General features: G+C 39.2%; 2 protein-coding genes across 2 annotated transcripts; both read left to right on the plus strand.

The window, feature by feature from the left end:
- The first annotated feature begins 7874 nt into the window (after window positions 1-7874).
- Window positions 7875-22770, plus strand: casq1b (calsequestrin 1b). The gene is made up of 11 exons (XM_026327773.1): window positions 7875-8358; window positions 19230-19323; window positions 20026-20126; window positions 20216-20327; window positions 20463-20536; window positions 20635-20765; window positions 20909-20954; window positions 21072-21126; window positions 21259-21359; window positions 21583-21657; window positions 21857-22770. Exons 1-11 carry the CDS (start codon window positions 8122-8124, stop codon window positions 22229-22231), a joined length of 1401 nt encoding a protein of 466 aa, XP_026183558.1. The 5' UTR covers window positions 7875-8121; the 3' UTR covers window positions 22232-22770.
- Window positions 22771-23693: 923 nt separating this feature from the next.
- LOC113142682 (C1q-related factor-like) lies at window positions 23694-25185 on the plus strand. The gene is made up of 3 exons (XM_026327811.1): window positions 23694-24225; window positions 24444-24572; window positions 24708-25185. The coding sequence occupies exons 1-3, from the start codon at window positions 23988-23990 to the stop codon at window positions 24986-24988; spliced, it is 648 nt and encodes a 215-aa protein (XP_026183596.1). The 5' UTR covers window positions 23694-23987; the 3' UTR covers window positions 24989-25185.
- The last annotated feature ends 44 nt before the right edge of the window (window positions 25186-25229 follow it).

Genomic DNA, 25229 nt, shown 5'->3' on the forward strand with positions numbered 1-25229 from the left:
TATAGCAATCTGTTGTTGTTTATGTTATGTTTTTATAAACTTTTTTTTTTTATAAAATCCCAGCCATCATGTCACGTCACCTACATTTGATAAGATATCCTCGGATATTTACAGTAATAGGCCTAGAAAAGAGTAATTAGATGTCTTGAAATATTTTTACATTGCTGTGTTTCATGAATAATAATGAATAATGACACAAATGGAATAAATAGTCTTCAACAAATGCCTTGAACCTACAGTAAGCCTTCAGCAACAGCAGTAACTCTCTGATTTAGCCTGATAACATGAGGAGGAAAAAAACATGCCTTCTAAAATGATGGTCATGAGTCAAGATCCACAGGGTGACTTGAGTCATTCAGGACTTTGTTTGCTTTCTCCCAAAATACTCCAGCTTCATCCAAATTTGTCGTGACTCCTCAGCGTTGTTCATTAATCACCTCCTGATCTGGTGCTGTGATGAATAATGACTAAATAAACTGAAGGATTTTTATTTTTGTTCATTGCATTATATGACACATATTGGTAACATTAAAATAAGGATCATACAGAGGTTTCTAATCAAGTCAAGTTAGGCAACTATTTTTTTATGTCTGCTTCCTCTGATTTTACCACAGCCAGACACAGCAGCATTAGGCCAGGTCTGGGTTAGACATTCTGGTCTCCATTACTGGCAGTTTCTTAATTATACCATCCCCATAAGGCCTGTTAGCCAGGGCACAATTACAATTTCCAATTATGGCCTAAAAGGGTTGTCACTTTAGGTGTCGCTATGAAACCTGCAGAGGTGTAGATTACAGGCCATTACTTGTATTTTCTGGCTTCTATATTATAGAAAGTACAGCAGCTGGAAAAAAGATGTGCATTTACTCAGCTTGTTATTAAGAAATGAAAGCCTAGAAATGAATCAGATGTATTTTCTATTTTTGTGTGCATAATGTACATGACTTCAGGACAGTGTTGTAAATTCAGGAGATGATGAGGAAGAATACCGGTAATCTGGTAGCTGGTAGAAAACCAGTGATCAACAAAATGATCCCTGCAAACTGAATAAAATGACAGACTCATATAAACAGGTTGCATATTACATGCAGTGTACGTGCACTGAGTAACATGTTGATTCTCAAACATGTCCTAATGCAGGGTCTTGAATAAAGTGGTACCCATGTACAGGAGAAAGAGGGAAAATGCAAGTAAAATTAGTTCACACAGTTTAGGCCCTTAGAGGCACAGTGAATTCTTTCAGAATAGCAGTTACTCAGTTGTAACAGATTTCTTGGCAGATTTCTTTTTTGGTCGCAGCAGGCAGCTGTTTTCAGTGAAAAGGCTCTAACAGCCCAGTGACTGTACACCACCTGCTCAGCATCAAACTGCACACTGCACAGTTTGCAGCTAGATGGTGAACATAGTAGAATACTTACTGCACATTAAACAGCCACATGCAGTACTTCTCTCAGGTATTGGTAGAGATCAAAAGTAGAGTACACTATTTATCATGTGGACAGAAGCATGACTCCATATGAATGAAAACATTGGTCCAGAAAATCTGGATGTGAACAACAAAAATAATCAGATCTTTGGAGTTATAAGTTTTCATTCATAGTTTTACAGATTTCAGTATTTCTTCAGACAGTATCAGCTCATGGCCACAATATGTGTTTTCCGCTTTCCACATGTCATGATTTTCATCTTTAACATCGGTTAACATCCTTATTTTAATGTTACCAATATGTGTCATATAATGCAATGAACAAAAATAAAAATCCTTTAGTTTATTTAGTCATTATTCATCACAGCACCATTTGGATGTCATTGGTGACTCTAACACATCTTTTATAAAAGGAGATAAAAGACTGAACAGCCATCTGCTTTAGGCTCCTAAATGCATGCAGCCATGATTGCAAATAGCTTAAACCTCTTGACCCTGCTTCAAACATTAGCATTACCCCTCACTCGTCTTACCCCTAATCCACAGGTTTATACAGTTCTCACACACACAATGGTTACTACAGCACGTATACCCATCCTACACACGCCAACTGCTCGGCTCGAGCTTGATCAGACTCAGTCTGTCACGTTTTTCTGTTACCAAGCAACGTCTCATCCTCCAGTCATCAACCAACTGTCCAAGAGTCTCTTCATACTGACATTTCTTGACAGACTAAATGGTCCCACAGTGCTGGCATTAATGTACGCACTAGAGTCAGAAATGAACTCCTGCTCCAGACCCAGACCCCTCAAATGGTCATAAAACGAGCAGTGAAGGTCTGAAAATGCCTCTGAACTAGGTGTGTTTCACCGCATTCACATTTTATTCACTGACTTACCAAATATTCATGGTGAATACAAATGCCGTCCCCCGTGGGCCAACGTGGGTGATGTGTGACGGGGTGATTCTCTCCAGTGCATTCTGAGCGAGGAAAATAAAGTGGTTGGAAACCAAGTGCGCAGCCTGAAGCAGTTGGAAATGTTGGCAGCTTACAGCCAGCAGCACCACACTAAAACCACTGCGTCAACAAAATAATACAAGCCAACAGCAAACATGATGTCTCGCAGCCCATAGCTCAGCAATACTGTCGATTTATTTATTATTATTTTTAATATTTTTAGAAACCAATAAGAAAACAACTCAAAAGTAAAATAAATAAAACTGGTAAATTGGTCCTTTTAAGCAACAGAATATAAAGTATTATCTTGGAGAATGCTATTTATCATGCTTCTGTCTGCTTTTCAGCTACACTGAAACAAATTCAAGCCTTAAGCTTTATTTGACACCAGACTGAAGTATTGAATCCAACATAAAGTCAAACTGCATTGGCCTTTTATTCACAGCCGAGTGCCGGCCTGGAAGTCAGGTTCAAAGTATCTCACCTGAAAGACCAGGACCACTGAACTGTAAAAAAAAAAAAATTTGGCTCCCTCTTTCTATTCTAGTAGACATGTCACTGCCTTAACTGCTAATAATACAAAACTGCATGTCAAAGAAACTCTGTGTATCTGTCTTTGTGTGTGTGTGTGTGTGTGTGTGCGTGTGTGTGTGTGTGTGTGTGTGTACACTCTTTTCTGCCCTCTCTGGTTGCTTGGACACCAGTACTGAGAGGCTGGCCTGTGTTTCACACAGAGAGCCAACCCACCACTTTACCAGAAGGATATGTGTGTTTCTTTGTGTTTTCATGTTTATCTGTGCACCTTCTCTTTTATTTGTGTTTTTTTTAAACCTTCTTTTCTTTTGTACTGTCGGATTTTATGTGAGAAACAAATTCCAGCCTTGAAATTTAGACTATTGGGTGATATTTTTTGTAACTTTGGACATGTCAGCATGTGTGTGTCAGAGCAGGACAGAGAGTCAGCCTTGCAGGGAGACGCTTCGCAGCATTCACGCAAAGCATACGGACCGTGGGTGGGGGACAGAAAGAGAGCGGGCATTAGGGCCAGAGCAGTCCTGGTGGGAGGTGGCAGTGAGTGTGTGGGGTTGTGACTTGGATCTGATTTGGCAGATTACTCAGATTTGACAAACTACTACAAACTACTTTTTCATTAAACTCAAACATTAAATCTCACACCTGCCCTGCTGCTGCTGTATGGTGATGTAATTCAAAACAGAAGAAAACACGAATGAAGTCATGCAACTGGTCGATGTCATGTGAGGTTGTCCACTTCTGTTGCCTGTGGGACATAATACCACATAGCGATCATTTGAAAGTTGAAATACATTCATCGTTCTTTGAAAGCATCATTATTTTTGTATCCTATGGAAAACATGCGCACACTTTTATGGCTGCACTGCTCCATCAAATAGAAACAGAGTGACATGTTTGGCAGTCATCATACTCAATTGTCTTTTGGAGTATCCAACATGATGAGATGCTGAAACATGTCCACAAAAAGCTTACAGTTCTTTATTTCATATTAAATATTATGTGCTCCAACTACACTCTGCGTTTAAGGTCTCATGTATTGTACTGCAGTAATAAACAAATGTCATGTTTTATGGACATATTTAAAGTAGACGCACATTTGAGAAACTCCAAGGGAAATATAGTGCTTTAGGCTTTTTATCCTTTTTTAAACACTGGGATGCAAATGTAAGTGTGTTTTTGTGTCTCTCCTGTGCTTAGTCTTCAAGCTTGGCTCCATCATCTCCACCGTGCATAATTACCCTGCACTTATTATTCACATTGATTACTGCCTAGTTATTAGTCACATGGGCATGCTTCCCTCTTTTCTACTCTCTTATTTAATGTCCTCTCTTGTGCACAAATGCCAAATCATAATGTGGACATTCAGTCCTTCTTTGGGTTTCTTCTAAAATGTTCTAGGATCACTCACTTTTACAGGAGAAAATTACATCCCAGCTCCACTATATCCTGTTAACATGAAGAGACTATCAACGCACCACCCGCTCGTGCTATGCAGGATGTAAAACAAGCACACCCATGTACCTAGTTATTTTAACTGTTCAGTTTAATGCCTTTACTGCTGTTTTATACAGTGAATGAATGGTTATTGCATACCCTACATTATTTTTTATCATTTACATTTTATGAAACCTGTAGCAATCATATGGAATGGATGTTAAACTTGTTTTACTACAGAAATAGTGTTAAAAATATTAATAAGATAGTTTACCTTCTGGTTTTTCTGTTGGCCCTAATCCAGTTTCCAGGTGTCTCCAGATTTTCCCTCTGCTCTCCATACCCCCCTCCCATTTCCTCTTTACCCAGTTCCTGACTGCCACACCCACCACACCTGTCTCCACTTACTTGATTAGCACCAGTGCTACACTGATCTGTTTCCTTTGTTTCTGTCCCAGAGTGTTGTTCTTACCATTTTGTGAATTTCAGCCTCAGCGTTTTTGCCACCAGCCTGTTGCCCTGAGTTAACTTGTTCTGTTTTGGATTTTCCTGTATTTGGACTCAGTTTGACTCTTGATTGTTCCCTTGGACCTTGCCTGTGTTATATTGGGTTACCTGTAGGTGGACTCTGCTTATCTTGGACCCTGCCTCTTGTCTATTCACCTGGAATACGTATTATTGGACTACTTGTGTGTTTTCAACCTCTGATTGGACTCTGGTTTCGTCCCTGCTTTCTGCCCGTCTGGTGTCCCTGCTTCAGTCCCAGGTAAGGCTGTTTTGTATGAGCTTTACTGCTGTGCCTGCCAGTCTGCCTAAGTCTGCATTTTGGTTCTTTCTCTGCCTGCCTGGTGTTACTTCAAGGTGTGCTACACCCTGCTAGGAACTGCATTGTCCAAATGCTGTTGTTCCTTCATTTCCTCATCTTTTTCTTACTTGTCAAGCTCTCTCTCTGTCTCTCTCTCTCACCCTCACCTAATTTACCTTACACCTCACACCTCTCCCCATCTCCCCATGACTCTGTCTACCTGTCATAGAGCCCTTAGATCTCATTAGCACCCCAGCACAGATGCATCATTCTCACCCTCTATGATAATCAACATCTTATCAGATAAGACATTTAAACATGTGGATATTTTTCACTGTCCATTTATTGTGGTAAAATTCCATGAGAGCAAAACTAATTTCTAGGACTTAGACACATATATACACTGTTCTTTGTAATTGATGGATAGACTGTATTTGCTTCAATTTGTCCTCATCCAAATGAGATATACAGGATTTGTAGTAGTGTGCATTCTGCTTTTGCATCTGAAGAAGCGAACACTTTGAGTCAACCTTCCCGTTGCTATAGCAACAGCACACAGACACAGTTTAATGAGCTCGGCACAAACGGTGGAGACGCTGGTTATTACTGATCTTGCTTGAGTCGATTTGAGGAGAGGGCAAAGGAGGGATGGCAGGGGGAGGATTGACCTCGTAAAGTGCAAAAGCAATGAATGATTCATTGGTGCAACTGCCAGAGGAGGGAGCTGTTTACCTTAGAGGTGCAACAGTTAGGAGTGGTCACATACTGTACATGCATCTAAAACACACACACACACAGAGTTTCTGCATTGAGTTTTATCAGTAATAAATAAATAAACTTATCCACTTTTTAGTTTTAAAGCTCACATTGAATTATGTCTCCCATTTAATTACTTAATGAAAAGTTAAAAAGATTTCTGTTGGTCTGACCCTAACTTTTTTTTATAAACAGCGATACACTTATACAGCATGTTTTTTTTTTTTTTGTTGTTTGTTTTTTGTTTTTTTTAACTGAGCATTGGTCTCAAACTATTTCCTATTTTTTATCTTTTTAAATTTGTTTCTTGTTTGTACCTGTGAATATGTGGAGCCAGGCACTCATCAGCATGGGAAGACTGTTTTAATGCACTTGTCTGCAAATTGTGACTACAGACAAGTTTGGTCTAATCTGAGCTTTAAGGCTATAAGAGGAAAAGAAGAGTTTGAGATATGTTTAGATATTTAACAGAAGCGAGAGTCTAATAAAATATGTTAAGTCAAGTTATTGCTGCCTCTGCTGCAGAGATTTTGATGTTAATCCATGTGTATTGTGTTAAATCTTCCTGATGAAGTGAAATACTAGTTTTTTGGAGTTTTGAATGTGGCTAAATTTGATTTGAACTGTTTTACAGCAATGAAACTCTGCCTCTAAATTAACTAAGGTATCTTAAAAATATGATCCCATGCAGTGAATTTCATGTTTTACACACCACATGCTAGGAGTTCAAATATATTAACATGTGAAAGTTTGCACCATCCATGATGCCCCCTGCCCATGTGGTGATCTGATCCACCACGCTTGGCAGGAGGACGAGGATGATCATTTTACACTGTTATTAATAGTGACCCTCTCCTCTTTCTCATTGTAAACTAATCTCTGACATGATCTCACACTGAGTGTTGCCACTTACGTCTCACTTTCTCACTGTATGTCTGCGATCTCTTTCCTTCAATTCCTCCTTCTTCAGGCAGTTTTGTGATTTGTAATGTAGTGTTACATAATAAAAATAATTGAGCACACTATCAATCCTTCTAAAATATACGCTGCACGTATAGAAATATGACATATGTGAATTTGATGTGTCAGCTATTCCACGAAAGCCGCCATACACAAAAGCATATAGTATATTACTTCCCTTCAATCCAGACAGAAATCATTTCCATCCTAAAAATAAAAACCTTCTGACAGTATTTCCCATGACCATCTGTTTTTCTAATGTAACAGTGATGCTGCTGACTTGGGTTAAAACAGGCTATATGACTGTACATGTGCCTCAGGTTAATACAGTCTGTAGTTACATTAAAAACAGCTAGAAATTTGCAGTTTAATGGATTTAATTCTGAAGTGCAAAGCAAATAAATATTATTAAAATGCCCAAATTCAAAATCTTCCCTGGCATTAACCGGCCAGACATCATGATGGGATTTGCTTTAGATGTGAGTTAGTGGACAAACAAATGTGTGGTTGTTTCTCCATTTCTCTCCATCCATCTGTGCCTTCATAGCACATCTACCCCCTGACACTCTGCGTGGACGCCATCTTGCTTAGTGTCGTCCCACTGATGACTTATTTTTAGCAAGAGTCTGGCTCCTCTGCCAAACTTAATATGGGAATGGCATTTTGGACCTCTTGTTTCCTCAAGTTCTCACCGTACATTCGTCCATACTCTCAGTCCTCCAAGACACCAAGCTGGAATCTCTAGCTCTCCAAACACCCACCACAATCACTGTCCCTTTTCATAGCCATGGCTTCAAACAGGTGGCTGCATGACCAAAGCACAGCTCCACCCATGGTACCACCCAGTTGCTATTTTTCTGACCCCTGCTCAGGAGTCCACCACACCAACCCCACTCACTGAGTATCTTACTTTTTGGCTGCCCCTCTCTTGGACGAGAGGGACCAGTATCTTGCCTACTCTCGTAGCAAATTGCGTCCACAAAAAAGGCACCACCCCTTTCTGTGGGCAGTGATGTCAGCTAAACCACGTGTAGCTCTTTTTTAAAGGGAGGTTACACGGACAGAAGTGCTCTTCTCTAGCCCAGTGGGGACAGGAAGAGGATTTTGTTCCTAACTCTCCCTGCTTGACATCAACTTGCGTTAGGGACAAAGTTAAACATCTCAAGTGTATTTTTTTCCTTTCTACCCCACACCAACAGCTAAGGCTCTGAGAAGTGGCATTTTTGTGTCCAACAGGTGACGATAGCCATGAAGTGGGTGTGGGTGTTTTTAGGGGTCTTCCTGTCTATGGGGACCCTGTCCTGGGGGGAGATGGGCTTGGAGGTCCCTGAATATGATGGCAAAGACCGTGTCCATGTCCTCAATGCCAAGAACTACAAGTCCATCATGAAGAAGTACGATGTGATGGTGATCTACTACCACAAAAATGTGGATGGGAACCGGGGTGCCATGAAGCAGTTTCAAATAGAGGAGCTGGCTTTGGAGGTGGGTCTCCGCCAAAGCGTGACACTGGATGAATCTGTTGTCCATGTGGGGGAAGGGTCATGATGGGAATTAGGGGAAGGAAGGGAAGGGGTTTCACATGGAGAATCTGGCTCCAGTCTGGGGAATCCTGGGCACACTTATGTCTTTGGCACTTAGGGTTTCATATGGGAAGTATTAGAGCTGCTGTCAAATGAGGAGAAGTAGAAGGATTCGTGGACCCTTCAGGTGTGGTATCCTGCCAAGTATGAATGGATAGACTTTGACCTAAAGGAGATATTGTAGACCAGAGGAAGTGGTGTCATGAGATAGGAAACTATGAAAGGGACACATGTCAAATCACTGAATTGTGGATGAATCGGCTTGTGTTGACACAGTGGACTTGCCCATCACCTGAAAACCAGGAAAGAACTAAGGGATTATTAATGTTATTAATAGTAACTGGATCATGACCGGACATGGCGCAAAGCTGTGAAGCAGCATATATAGTGCTGGTGGGTAGTTCACTGAGTTCACCTTGGCAGTTTTGATTGCTGTCTGCTACAGGTACTAGTATACCTCAAATCATTGAATGCCATTTGAAATTGCCTCCTTTCATGTCTTTCCGATGTCAGAATTTTTGGGGGGGCTGCTTTGACAATTTTTGCAACTTATGAAGTAAAACGTTTTACATATACAAATAGATTTAGTGATCATCAGCCAGATTGTCTAGGTAACTTGCATTCATGTATTTATGCGATTGGCTTCTGACGTTAGAGAAGAAATTTAATCGATGTAGACTTCAGTTTACTGATACACCCAGGAAACACAATTACCTTCATTCATCAAGTTATTGGATGCCATTAAAATGTGCAAAATAACATGGACAACATAAATCTGAGAGACCCTTCGGACTCAACAAAGCATTTTCAAATGATCCGTTAATATGTTAGGAACCTGATCTATTGTTTACTTTGTCAAGCGATATGATGCATCATATTTACAGCTCAGGTTAACCACCAGTTAACCAGAGGGTCTAATTAGTGGAGAAAAGGCCAGTAGGTCTGCAAATCACGCCATAAATTAGTCTTATCTCTTTCAATAGCTATTGCAGAGGTGCCTTTGAGCCTGGCACTTACTCTTAAATTGCTCCAGTGTGGCTGTAATTAGTCAATAGAAGAAATTGCACTATGCATCCTGTTATTGGACAACTAAAGACTCCCTACCAGGCACATTTAATGCATCTGGGCCCCACTGTCAGTCCATGTATTTACCACAGCAATCTTCTGCCTGTCAGAACAGCAGTGTCCTCTCACAGAGGCACAGTGTATATTACAGCAGCCTGCATAAGTCACCTCTGTAAATAGCCTGGGACAGGGCTGCATGCTTAGCAAGAGGTTTATAGCCCTCGTTGGACTGACAGAAAGTTTAGGGTCATATTTTCCCTCAGCTACTGCTCCCTCAGCACTGTCAGGCAACACACAGTGTACTGTTTTGTGTTACTACATACCCCTCTGGGTGCAGGCTGTGGTCCTAAACCATCATTTACACACCCAAGTCATTGGATCTGATCAATTTTCTATCAGTGCTGCCAAGTTGTGCTTCTTGGCTAGAGAAAGTGATGCTTATTGGAACAAGTCCCTGCTGGACTGTTACTCTGTTACTGTTACTGACTTCCTGCCAGTTATGACCATTAACCAATCCACTCGGGGTGCTTGGGAGGGGATGCTTAAAATAGCTGGTCATTACCACCTTTAAATCAGGAAGTATGAATTATTAAAGCAGACACTTTCAACATGTTCTGCCTTTAGCTGTTTGGGTTTTCACACTGTAGATACTGTCAGAATGAAAGAATTTAGTTTCTTCTTTTCTAACACAGCTTCCTCTTTGACAACCCAGTGTGAATAGAAACGGAGCATTTACCCAATGATGCTGTATGTAGTGCTGTAGGTATACCACAGTGTGATCAAGACTTTCTTTTTTGGCATTTTTAGCCTGAATATATGTATTTTATGAGCTAATTGCTGTCACTTTTTATACAGTTCTGATGTTTGTCAGTATTAGTCAATGAAAGAAAGGTTCATGCTGTCATATATAGGAACTCTACATGTAGATTTACATTATAAATTTAAATAGATGGACATTTCATCTTCAACTTCACCAATTGAAGTTAATCTTTATTCAATTAGACATTATGTAAAATAAAAATTTGCCTGTGAGCAACAACAGTCATTAACATTTGTTTATATGTTGATGATAAAGTGGTCATTCTTTGTAGCGTTTCATGTTTAACTCAGCAAAAGGGGTTTAAAGTAGTTCTCATGCAATTACTGAGTTTAATGGGAGAGTAATCACAGGTGTCTAATGTTCAGTCTGTGCAGAGTGAGTAATCTGTTTAATGAACTGGAAGGAAATTCATCAGACGTGAGATAGAGTTGACAATCACGATGAGCTGGACTTAAGATAAAGATGCAGACCGCCCCACCTGCAACACTTACAGCACCTACAGTCAAAAATACCTCTCATTATTGTGACTCAGACCAAATATCATGCAGCTGAAGTAATCCAGAGCTGTAGTTAAATGGATAACATTTACATGTTACACTGGTTCAACATATTAGAATGATTTGAAATATGAAAAATTTAGGTCCCCTGGCTAATTTTGGGAACGCTGGTGCTGATTTGCTTGTTTCTGCCTTGTCTGCATATTCTTTCTTTCTCTGTCACTCTCTGTGCTTGAACTCTGACCTTTGGCATATTGCTTACTATAAATGCATACTCATCAATCACTGCACACCACACAGCTCAGATTGCAGTGATCTTTTACTTGCACCCTTTTTATATGCATATATTGTTGCTATGGCATCCTGCCCCCCCCCCCCCCCCCCCCCAGTAAAATGTATGAAAAGGTTGCAATAGCCACATCATTTTCATCATTTTAATATCACCTTAAGAGATTAAAAAAATGCAATTTATAAAACCGATGCAAGGCGCAACTTTTAATTGAGGTTACTTTACTGATGTGTTTATTTGATTTTCAAAAGCAGTCCATGGGAAGGCTGATTTTCAAATTATAGAAAAATAAGAAAAAGAGACACAGAACAACATAAAAGCACATAACATAGAGCTAGATACAGCTAAAGAAATACTAAGCACCACATAACTATTCAGTGAAGACACAACATTGTAACGACATAATCATCACATACTGTAGTTGTCAAGATTACCTCTGACAGGCTTTAAATAGAAACAACCCACTGCAGTGTTTCATTTTCATGTTAGTGCCTTTGTGGAGCTTAGTGTTTTGGCAGATTGGAAATATTTCCTGTATGAAATGACAGCTGTGAATAGAGTAGAGAACAAGATTACAATGGTAGTGAGCAGGTGATGTCCCCCAGATTTTCCTCCAATGCCATTTTTAAATGAACATTTTTTTGTTTTGTGGTGAAATCTTTCTATTTCAATTATTTCATTTCATATGTCACTACATTATTATTGCCATAAGATTTGCTACCACCAACAAGGTTAGCCTCAGGAGGAATTGGCCTTGGTAAATAAAATGTTTCTACCAGAGTGCCAGCCACATGTGAAAAATTGTGCACTTAAAGTTAATCTTATATTGTGGCTTATAACCAAACTTCCCATTGCCCTCAGCTTTTGTCTTTGTGTTTAGCGCTAATTAGCAAATATTAGCATGCTAATGAGGTATATTAATATAGTGTCCATGGTACTCTAACAGTACCATTAACTCTAAATAATAACATAATGATGTGTGATTGTTGCTGTTAGTGTGGGAGAACAGTTAAACTTGTCTCCATGTCCCCACAGGTGGGCATGAAATTATGTTCATAACTGAGAAACGTGACATATGTCATAAGTCAGCAAGTAATCTCATAATGTGCAGGGAACCTTCGTGGTTTGAATGAGGCTTCGGCTTTGTTTTGTCTAATCTATTTCCATCTACCGAGAGATCTGAGTAAAGGTCAGACTGTCGCTGTGGCAACCGTTACCCAAACCGACTGCAGGAGCCCTCCTCCTTTTACCGGTACAACACAATTCATGCTTACATGGTTGTGGATGGCATTAACAGAGGATGAGAAGAAGATGGGGTCAAATCCTATGTGCAGTTTTATGAAATGCACCTTACCCAGCTGAATGACTCCAGTTTCTCAATGCTTGTATATTCATTTGGCAATCCTAAAACATCAAACTTTACTTTTCAGGTAAAGCCCTGTATTATAAGATAGCTGCATTGCATTGAAAAAGTTTTTTTTTCAGGATGTAGATTAGAAAATGTTGTGCATTCAACTTGTAGAGTTTAACTACAATAACAAATGCGAAAGTCGGGGCCAGTCAGACATGTTAGCTACCAGGTTAATGAAAACCCATAAAAACTGTAAGCAGTGCATAAAATAATCCAGCATTGCAATTCTCAGTAGACATAAAGTGTAAAATCCTCCAAATCAGGATCAGTAGACATTCCAAAGCATGTTTTCCAAAACATGTCCATCCTATGCAACAGCCTGTGAACCTGATATGTAGCCATAACTATTGTTGACTTTGATTTTAAGTGACAGACATCGACACCCCACTTTCAGAATGTGTATAGGACGAGATCTCATGACCAGAGTTATCTTGGACCAGGCCAAAAAGCCAAGTCCCTGTGGTCCTTTTACTTTTCAAATCAAGATTAGGTTCTTCATCTTTAAACTATTTATTTTACTTTTCTATTTTTCATTTTAAATTTTACATAAAAAAATAGAAAAGCCTACTTTTTTTTTTTTCCAGAAGACCAGTTTTACTTTTCTCAGTCCTCATCTTGGCTGTCAGTACTGAACCTTTCACTCCATTAAGTTACCCTGCTGTCACATCGTGTGAGAGAGGTGAATGAAAAATCACATTTCGATCACATCTCGACCTCCTCTTACCTTCCTTCCTCAATCCCCCAATTAACAGTGTGAAGGAGGCACTAAATGAAGACCCAAATTTGTCAGATGTGATGTCATTGAATGTGACAGGAGTTATGTTTAGATAAAGTGTCCTTGGTTTTATGACATCTCATTAGTGATGATGGGTAGAGATGTTTGTTTGCCAGTCAGGCTGCTGTTCCAGCTCATCCAGTTTGTTCCATGTCACATCCCACCTGTTGTTTGTAAAGGATTAATAATAGGCTCTTTTGCCTATTGATTTCAAGGGTTGCAGCTGTTTTTGATTCCATACACTTTGCTGCCTGTTACAAGTATCCCAAATATCTTTTTCTATACCTCTGACTTTCTCATGTGTTTTATCGCTGTCCAAAATAGAAAGATATCTCATTAACCACAGGCATGACAGCATCTGTGTGGTAAGTGATGTATATGACCTAAAGATACGCAATACAATATGATACCTGGATATCTGAATTTTTGCCTATTCAGGAGATATAGGAGAGGTATTTTATATGATGAACTGCTGTACTAAAGCTGATTTACTGGATTAAAGCATGGAGTAGTTCCCCCACCCTTTCTCAGGCATATGAATTTAGTGATGCCTATTTTAATTTTATGATAGATTGTATAATTTTTTGTGGATGTATTTTACTGTGGAAGAAACCCCTCTCATATTCAGCTGCCACAGACTTTATCATTGATGGAGCACTATCGCGAGCCCCGGTTCTGAAGTGCAGCTGCAAAATAGAGAAGTGTCTCATATCAACTAACTCAGTTTGTGGTCTTCAGCAATGCATCCTCTTGTAGTTCAATGAGATGTGACAGGATGTCTGGATACAGACACTTAAACATAAAACTGTGAACTGTTTAAAAACTGCATGTTTACTTTTCACTGCATGGGCCTGCTCTATGAAAGGTTTTCCTATCATACAAAGGTTGTCCCAGTCAACATCACCTTTATTACCACCTGTAATTTGCACCTGCAGTCATTTATTGACATGCAAATACAGAAGCTCTTAAGGTTAGCAGCAATTCTGCATCTCCCATCAAACTTCAGTGAAATAACAGATGCTTGTCCTTGGAACAGGTTGTTTTTTTTTTGCCCTGATCATGTAACTCACCAAAACAAGCTTGACAAATGCATGAGGGATTGTGAGATTGTTATGTGGCATGTTTGTGTTTTGGCTTATTGCTTTCAAAATGAGTCATTCCCAGATGGTCTCAGTCACTTCTGCCCTCACAAGTTGTTATGGTGAATCAGCTTGTGTGCCTGTGAGATTTCAAAATGCTTTCCATGCATTTCATCATATCTCCCATGAGGCCAGGTCGTGCAATTAAGATATGAAAATAGTAAACCATAATTTCAAAGAAGTGGAAGGATGAAATGTCTTTAATCGGGAAATCAAAACCATATTATGCCTGTGTAAAATCCTAAATAATCTTCTTCCAGACAGTGCAGTCAAATCAGTGTGTATTTTATATGCTGTTGTATCTGAATCTTTCATGACCACCACAGTGGAAAGTTATGTAACAACCCAATCCAGAATGTCCTGATGTATTACAGCAGCCATTACTAATTTACCATCTAGCTGAAGGGGGGGAAAGCTGGCTGAGCTTCCAATTTTGCAGAGATCCCAGGGCAGATGCCTATACAGGAAGACAGGAAATCATGCTGCTTTTGAAAACCTTTTAGTGTTCCTTCCAATACAGATTCAGCAATTTTTCAGATGCTAGAGACAATTAGAGATAGATAAATTTGCTATTTTATGATTGGGCACTTATTTCCTACTAATATGCACATGCAGTATGAGTCAACCTGAGCACCACAGTACTGTCTTTTGCCTGTTGTGGCACATTTACTATAAATCATACATACTTTTAATATTAAACAGAAAGGACCTTTTTAACTGAAATACAGTGAATAGCATCTTCTTGTGGAAGCATTCAATTATTGACCCAAATATCCAAAACGTAAACACACACACACACACAAACCCATAAAAACCTTAATGGCAACAAAGCTAACGGCAAAGCTCTGCAGCTGGTGTGGAAGTTACTACAGTCTGAGCGTGTGTTTGTGTCCCTTGATTTTCTACTGAGTGACAAGGTGACACATACACATGTAACTCAGCTGCTCATCCCATCATGAATTTTTTGTTTGCTTTGTTTGCTACCATGTACAAGTAGATATGTGATTTAGACAAATGACAGAGAATGAAACTGCATGACATTTTTTTTTTTCATTTAATGATATTCAACAAAATATTATATAAATGTTAAAGCTGGGTCATCAGTTATTTGCTTCATTAAAGGTGTAATGTGTAATATTTAGAGCGGAAATGAAATATAGTATTCACAAATATGTTATTAGTGTGTAAATGAGTGGAAACTACCATTTTCTTAATCTTCGAATGAGCCTTTTAAATCTATATAAGGATCGGGTCTCCTTTCAGGGAGGTGGCCATGTTGCACTGCCATGTTTCTACAGTAGCCCAAAAAGGACAAACCCAAAACTGGCTCTCGACGGTTAATTGTTTTGTTTTAAAAGCCTTCACCAGCATCACCATACTCTCCCTTGTGCTTGGAAACTGATGTCATGTATTTGTCATGACATCAGTAAAATATATTAAAACGTGCAAAAAGTAAAAGTACTAATTATGCAGAATGTCTCAGTCAGAACCATGTAGATTATTGAATTATACATAATTTTAATGTTGCAGCTGTTAAGCTAATTTTAATGACTTACTGGGTATACTGCTGAGTAACATTTGGGAAACTATATTGCAAGCAATGTGACGCCTCTACTGCACTGCTCACTGCCTTCCCTTTCCCAGCTCATCATTTGGTGCCAAGTGCAGTGGGATCGTGTTTTTGTCAGCTCACCATGGCTCTCCTAACTCATTTTGTCTCACCTGACAAGCTGACGGTGACTGGGCACTGGGAGCCAAACGATTACACTGCCGACCTCTCACTTGGCTCTGTGCACTCCGTCTCCTGGACGGGGTTGGGTGATAGCAAGGGAACAGATGAGGAAGGGTGACGGGGTGTCTGGAAACTAACTTATGACAAAATATCCAGATGGATACAGAGAGAAGGAAAGAAAGGAGGTGATTATGATGAAGAGACATAAACACCAGAGAGTAGAAATTTTGAGTGAGGTCAAAGCTGAAGAGCATGTTTGGAGGAGATGATGGATGTGAAGTGTGCAGTACATGTGCCCTGCCTGCCTTCTCTCCTCTACTTTCAACACTGATTTTTATATGACAAAGATCTCAGCTTTGTTTTCTGCTTTTCAATAGGCCATCTTACCTACCCCCATAGAGCTCTGGGAGTCCCTGCTTCACTTCCTACCCTGCTGTAAAGCTTCACCTCTTTTATCAATACTAACTGTACTGCACTGCACAGTCCACACAAAAATAATTCAATAATTGATTTTTTTTGTTAAGTCCCAGTCACACGCAGTTAGCATCACCTCTTACCTCCAATGAGGTTTAGGAATTGACCTCTGATACTGTGTACAGTAAAAACAAAGGCTGTTTACTTCAAATTCACCGTTAAATCCTCATCTGTAGATGGGAAGGACATGAAATATACAATATCCCAAAGATGTATTATCTTAAAGTAAAAAGAACAAATGATTTAAACACATTTAGAAAAAAGAAGACTGGGATTTACAGTAACAAATCTAAACAAAACTGAGATATGAGATTTGTGCTTGTTAAATATGGTGGACACTTTCCGGTAGATTTTTATTCATTGGATTACTGACATGGCAAATTTGTTTGAGATCAATCAAACCAGCTGCATTTAGTACAAATTACAAGAGGTCCTCAGGTAATGATAGTCCCCTGCATACAAGGCTTTAATCACCCAGTCTTAAGTGTTTCAGTTTGGACCTATTTTGTCTCCTATGAAGGCCACTCGATTTGTTGTAAACCTGGAGGTTTTGACTATTGTGCTTTACCCTAAAGCATTACCTCTTCTTGCAGTTGATCACAAGTCAAGCAACACTTATCACTCAGGTATGTTGAGGTCTGCCTTATGGGTCTGTAAAGCTGGGCTGCGAAACTTGGAAAACATCTGCTGCTGCAGTATCTGCTGATTGTTTTCTTCCACTCTTTGACTGCAGTTTAGTTTTAAGCCAGGAAAGTTCATGAAACAACAACAGACATCACAGACCAGTGAAGACTGAACTGCTTTCAAAGTCCAGCAGCAGCTTGGGCTGTGGCAGTTTGAATACATATTTGTGAAAAAGAGAAGTAAGGGTTTGAAAAGAAGGCTTCCATCTAATCTATTAATCAAACTATCATGTTCATTCATCCATCCATCCATCCATCATCTCACCCATTCATCCATTCTTTCAGCTGTCTGGAATCATTAAGGGTCACTTTGACTCTGAAACATCTATGATCACCTCAGAACAATGGAAGTGAATGGTGTTTCATTTGCGATGCTCACAGCATTGAAAACTTACACTTGAAAAATTCTAACTCAATGAGGAACAATTGAATTGGAATTATGTTCCACTCAAACACCCACAGTCAACTAAAAATGGTCGACAGTGACTTCTACTGTGCTGTATATGCAAATCATTTTTTATGCTTTAGCACAAATGAATTGCCATTCACCTTCAGTAAATAATAAGATTGGGTAGAACAGAAGTTACTGAAAGATTTAATATTTTGGAAAATACACACGTGGATAGATGAGAAGATTGTCACTTTCATATCCGTCTTAGCAATATGAAGCTACAGCCATCATGCAGTTAACTGAACTCAGTGTAAAGACTTTAGATAGAGAGTCCCAAAGTAAGAAGATCCTCTTAAACTCTTTAATCCCTACATGATATTTTCTTTGTTTAATTCATAAGTGACACCCTGCATATTGCCAGGGTTATGTGCTGGACTATTACTTAGCTGAGAAAAGTCCCTTCCTAAAGATAGAGCTGCAAGTGACAGCATGATTTCAGGTGCTAATGTAACCGACTGCTGACCTTCATGTAGCGTCATGTTGGACAGATATATATGACAGTGGTACTCATCCAAATCTTAGCAACAATTCCTCTAAAAGTGTATAAATAATACTGAAACTTTCTGCATGTTTAGACAGACCTGGGAGGGAGAAAATTTATTTTTCATATTTGGGAGTACTTACCCCTTTAAGTAAAAAAATAAAATAAAAAACCTTGTGAGTGGAGCCTTTCCCAAGAGCTCTTCCGTGGTGATTATCTTGCTTTATTGTTTCAAAGCAAATGGGCCAATCTTGCTAATAAGATTAGAAAAGAACTGGCCCCTGGTTTCAACCATGAGCTAATGTGTTTGGATTATGGATACCAAAAGAATGGATGGTGTTGCTGATTGGGCCTTTTATGAATGTTATCCATTTTATGAATGTTACCCATTTTGCTTTGCAAGGCACTACATCATGCTTTTGACTTACTTCATACGTAACCTCACATTTAAAGGGGCGGTCATTATTTTATATGCTGAGTGACAAATCATCTAGTTAGGAAAAAAATAAATAAATGTCTGTTTTTATGTCACAGATGTGCTTGAGTCTGTGTATTTACAGTATGTGTAAATATTTATGTGCATGTATGCAGCGGCTTTACTTTTGCAAAGTATGAGCTCCTCTCCTTTCCACCACACCTGTTGCAGCATTTCTTCCCCTCGACATAGCTGGCTCAAGTTCTGCCCCTCTTGTTCCTAGGGAAACCTGTCCGCGCTCCTCTCACCGTGGCTCTGAGGGCTGTCAATTGTTGGCTTCAGTTTCACTCCGATTTAGAAAGTGCAAGGCAGCAATCCAGAGGTTTTGCTTTTAAGGCCTTGAAGTTGAGATGTAATGCCAAGGGTTTAGTAGTGTAAATGAAACTGAAAGTATGTTTCTAATGGAGTTCTGCGAGTTCAAAATGACTTTCTCTTTATCTCCCTCACTCCCTGTCCTTTCACTCTTTGCCCCTCTGCTCAGCTTGCAGCCCAAGTTCTGGACGATCTTGATGATGAGGACATTGGCTTTGGCCTGGTCGATGAAAAGAAGGGCTCTGCTGTTGCCAAGAAGCTGGGTAAGGCTGCCAGTCTCTGACAGAGACCTTGCTGGTGAAAATAGAGCCCAGTTGTCAAATGTAACAGCAGAAAAGAAAATCATTTGGCAGGGTGTTAATCAACTATTTCCATCAAGTCCCACCACTTTTCTCATGGTCACTGATTTCACTGATTACATGGTACACATCTCACAAACTCTTCCTGGTCTTATAATCAGCATGGAGAACAGAATTTATGGAGCCAGTCTTCAATGGAGTCTGGGGAAAATGCATTCAACATCTGATGATTGATTTTTAATTACTTATTTAAACGGCAAAGAAAAAAGTAGGACTGATAATGTAGCAGATATGCAAGTACAGCCATGGCCACAAAAAATCTAAAGCGTAAAAATCCATCATTCAGTATTAAAATATGTTGATTATTAATTCATGTCAAATTTCCTAATTGTGGGGAGGCAGAAAGTCAGTGTCTGAGGCCTTGACTAGACAATATATGCAACAATCTTGCCCTCAAGTGTTCACTAAAGATATCACAACTGTCCACTGGGTGTGGACAGACAGGGAAAAAAAACAAAAATGCTTATGTTTTTTATTTAAGCTGTTTTTGCACAATATGTCTTTATTGTTTCAAGAAGCAATACATGCTACAGGGTTTTAAAATATAAATATTGAATACATGAATATTAAGAAGCTTGTTGATAGGAAAAACTTTTCTCTCACCAGGTCTGGATGAGGTGGAGAGCATCTACATCTTTGCCGACAATGAGATCATTGAATATGATGGAGAGCTGGCCGCTGACACCCTGGTTGAGTTTCTCTATGATGTAAGTAATTTATTTCAGTAAGGAGGGAAGGTGCCAAGTTATTTCCATATTTACCTACAGAACTCAAATTTGTTCCACTTCATCATCAGGTGATTGAAGAACCAGTGGAGATCATCGATAACGACCGCGAGCTGAAGGGTTTCTTCAACAACGATGAGGTCATCAAGCTGGTCGGCTATTTTAAGAACGAGAAATCCCGTCGTAGGTTGAAGATTGTGGCCTGAAGTCTGAACTTAAAGCAGATCATATGACACTGGTCTTAAAATCATCAGTTTAGAGGAAGACTCTGCTGTTATGGACTTTATAATCTCTTTTTTCCTTATGTTCTCCATCCAGACTTCATTGAGTACGATGATGCTGCGGAGGAGTTCCACCCCTTTGTCAAATTCTTTGCCACATTTGACCCCAAGGTTTATTTTGAGTTGTCCATGTTAAAATTTTCAATAATGTTCTTGCTGATAATTTTAATATTTTCAACTTTAATTTACTCTCTGATTCTCACATTCAGATCGCCAAAAAGCTGAAGCTGAAGTTGAATGAAGTTGATTTCTATGAGCCCTTTATGGAGGAGCCTGATACCATTCCAGGAAAGCCCTACACTGAGGATGAGCTTGTTGAATATATTGAACAGCATGACAGGTGGGGCCCTGTGTGATACTGAACTGTCTGTATAATCTCATGCTCATAATTACATGGACACATCTGTGTAAACGGAACCAGATCCTAAGTGCTGATGAGAAAACTGCTCTTTTTTATTTTTGTTGGTTATTTTAATGTGTCAGGCCAACTCTCAGGAAGCTTGAGCCTCACAGCATGTATGAAATCTGGGTAAGACATTCAAAGTTTATTAAATATAAAAATAATATCCCCCAAAAATGTTGCCTTTCATATCAGGCAGTTGTCATATGTGACATCCATCTTTTTTCACCCTTTTTGTGTCCACAGGAGGATGACATTGATGGGGAGCACATTGTTGCCTTTGCTGAGGAAGATGACCCAGGTACATTTTTATTGATAACGTTATAATCTTATATACAACATTATAATTATAGCAGTGATATTACCCACATAGTGATTACATCACTAGCACGATCAAATATCAAACTGACCTGACATTTCAACTATTCTCTAGATGGTTTTGAATTCCTGGAAATCCTGAAGGAGGTGGCACGCGAGAATACCTACAACCCCAACCTCAGCATCATCTGGATCGACCCTGACGATTTCCCCCTGGTATGAATATTTCCCACCCAAACTGTATATCAGCAAGCAGCCAATCATGCAGTTCAGTTGATTTGTTTTTTTTTTTTTTTTTTTTTTTTGTGCGTTGTTGTGCGTACATGCTTTTTTTTTTAAAGAATAAGTTCATTCACAGTCTATTTACAGCATTTAAAAGGATATAACTGTACCTGGGTATATAAGCCTGACCACATTCTTCCCTCTGTCTGTATCTCAGCTGGTTCCATACTGGGAGAAGACTTTCCGCATTGACCTCGCTTCTCCTCAGATTGGTGTGGTTGATGTCGAGGACGTAAGCAAAATTTCTTATCTGTTGCAATAACCTAAAATGAGAAACTGGTGTGAGTGTTACACAGAAAACTGTCAAACAGGTTGTTCATAGTAATGAATTTGCAGACAGCTACACTGTGAGACTGTGTTGGATGTTGTACTGAACTTGGGTGATCAAATCTCATCATTTGAAGAGATTTTTGTGTCTCTCTCTCTGGCAGGCCGACAGTGTGTGGCTGGAAATGGACGATCAGGATGACATGCCCACAGCTGATGAGCTGGAGCACTGGATTGAGGATGTTCTGTCTGGAAAGATTGACCCAGATGATGACGATGAGGATGAGGATGATGACGACGATGAGGATGATGACGACGATGATGATGATGATGATGACGACGACGACGACGATGATGACGATGACGATGATGATGATGATGACGATGATGACGACGACGACGACGACGATGATGACGACGATGATGACGATGATGACGATGATGACGACGACGACGATGACGACGATGACGACGATGACGACGACGATGACGACGATGACGACGACGATGACGACGATGACGACGACGATGATGAATAAATGTCCATAATTTAGCCAGAAATGGCAAAACCTAAAAGTAGCATCAGTTTTTTTTTTTTCTAACATCTTGCAGCAAACATATTTTGTGCCTGTTTGCTTCCTGTATGGTTTCCTGTAAGGGACAAACATAATGGCCCTAAGGGAAACCTTTACTGTCGCCTAAAGAAGGGGATTTTGTAGGAGGCAGAAGATTTGCATCTCCATTGAAGAACAGAGTTGCAATATGTGTTATATCTCTTTTGTTACTGTGTACAAATCTGCTCACCTTCGACCTCTGAGGTTCACAGTGTGAGCAAAGAGGCTAACAAAGGCTAACATTTTTTACCTAATGTCACATACTGGGATTCACCCATCTCTCCTGACATGTTTTCTACTTGATGAAGAGCAGAAACAAAAACTTAAACTCACTGGACAGTCTTAAAGACCATTACAGTCTTGGAAAATTATTACAAAACTGAATAATAAAAAAATTACAATGTAATTTGTTTCTGCTCTTGTAATAAAAATAAGACTAAAAAATAAAAAAAAAATGTTATAAACAGTGCTTCTTGTTATCACCACTATATCAAAGTTTTCTTGGTTAACACCACATCTTAATTTTAATCTTTTGTTTTAATAACTGATGTTATCTTTATTCATTTTGCTTAAATGCCACTTCAAGTAAAGTTCAAGCTGCATGAGCAGATTCTCTTAGAGGGGCCCTTGTGTGTTTACTGTCACCACAAGGTTTGAACAGAATTCAGAATTTTTCATCAGCTCACACTCCCAAACAGTAATGTGCTTTGCAAGTCGTAACGAATCAATTTACACTTTAGAAGTAGAAGGTGCCAAAACTTATGCACATGCCAGAATCGCTATTTCCATTTTCTTAGTACGTAAAATTAAAAGGTATCAGTCTGTCAATATATGAAGAAAGGCTAACTGTAATGTTTACCAGATTGCATATATAATTGGGCATATAATTGCACGTTTGCTTGCAATTACATGACCATTGCAGCTGCAAGAGCAGTACCTACCAGAAAATATTTTTAGTGCATTGGACCCCACAGATGAATACTGAGCCACACATTTGTGGGACAGGTCACCTAAATCTTATGCACTAACATATATCAGAACCACACCTGTGCTAAAAATATTTCAGTATATTGAAAAAAAAACACTATTCCTGCGAACTGTCCAGGTACTCTCACCCTAGTTGACTGAACCTCCCTGCTTGGTTTTGTCTGCCAGGACTTTAGGTAAGTATGTCTTCTTCTGCCAGTAACTGTCACACGTCATGCTTACCATGTGGACAAAATGTCAACAAATAAGTCAGATAAGAGATAAAACTGGCCTGAGTGACCAATTAAATTAGCAGCTGTTTTTAGTCATCTGTTCCCCAATGTTTATTCTTACATAAGACCCCTTTCACAATGTCATGTGTTTTCACTTTACCAGTTGATAGAATACTATTATGGAAATACTGAAAAAGTGACAGTAAAAGGTTTTAAGCTTTAAAAGTTTGGGTATTTGTCGATCTGGGTCTTATTCAGATATTTTGGTCCACAGATATGTTGTTTTAAATTACTGTACATGTAGTAAATAGGACTATTTTTTTTAGCCTTTGTTGTGTCATAGCAGACAGATAAGAGAGATATGTATGTATTACAACAGATGTTAAAGATTAACAAGTAATCATCAATCCAAACACATAAGAACAGCCAATGTGGCCAAATGATTTAGAGTGTGGAAGATAGATCTTAAATCGACTTGGAAGATGAATCGTGCAATGGTTTTAGTCTTTTTGCTCTTCTGCAACCCAGGGATAGTCCAGTTTTTACTGGCAGAGGACAATCCTATAGTTACTGAGACAGAAAAGACCCAGACGCAATCTGGCTGCTCTCCTGACATGCAAAACGTCCTCACAGAGCTCGGAGCCATGAGAGAAAAAGTGGGGGCTTTGGAAAACAGGCTGAAGGAAGCGGAGAAACACATTGAAGAAACAAAAAGCAAAGGTAACAAAATCTGATCTGACTTGTGACTGAATGTCTGATGACTTACACTGGATGTCCCTGATAATTAGCTGTGTGTAGAGCTGATTTGTCTTATACCATGATCATCTGCAAGAAATTAGAATATGCTGTAAATACGTCATCTACATCTACATCATTGGTGTTATATGTGATGTTTAGTAGAAATGAATGTGTCATTTGCTGTTTGTTTGTGTGCACAGAAAGAAAACGGGTCATTTTCAGTGCAGCACTTGAGGGAAGTGGATCCATTGGACCCTTCACCACAGACACCACACTGATCTATAAAAAAGTGTTGATAAACATTGGCAATGCGTACAATCAATACACAGGTAACATTACCCATTACACAAGATGTGGGAGTGTTATGTTTAATGTCATATATGCATTACATGACTCACCATTTTGATGTGATAATACAGTAGGTAGGCATGTGTACTGAACTGACAAAGATGTTGTTTCCACAGGCATCTTCACTGCACCTGTTACAGGTGTTTACTACTTTACCTTTTTTTATCATTCTGGAGGCTCAAAACGAACAAGTCTATCACTTATCAAAAACGACCAGTTCGTGACGATGACCTATGACCATCAAACGTCACACGACGGGGCCGATAACGGAGGCAACGCAGCTTTTGTGCAGCTGCAGGAAGGGGAACAGGTGTTTGTGCGTTTAGGTGCAGATACACACGTATGGTCAACTTCAAACATTTCTACCTTTTCTGGTTTCTTGGTCAGCCAAGGTTGAGCTATGACTCATTTCAGGTTATTTCCATTACAATTAAAAATTATTTTTTTAATTATTATTTAAACACCTCAGAATCATCCATTTCTCCTGAGGATTATATTCATATACAGCTCAAATACCTAATTAAACTGTGCTGGCAGTACAATTTTGTTCACAGTAAATGTTTTATTCTCATTAAATTAAGAATATGGAAAGACTGTGGCATGTTTTCTGTATTAAAGCAGACCTACAGCACATCTTT

Source organism: Mastacembelus armatus, chromosome 18 (assembly GCF_900324485.2).
Source record: "Mastacembelus armatus chromosome 18, fMasArm1.2, whole genome shotgun sequence".
Lineage (NCBI taxonomy): Eukaryota > Metazoa > Chordata > Actinopteri > Synbranchiformes > Mastacembelidae > Mastacembelus > Mastacembelus armatus.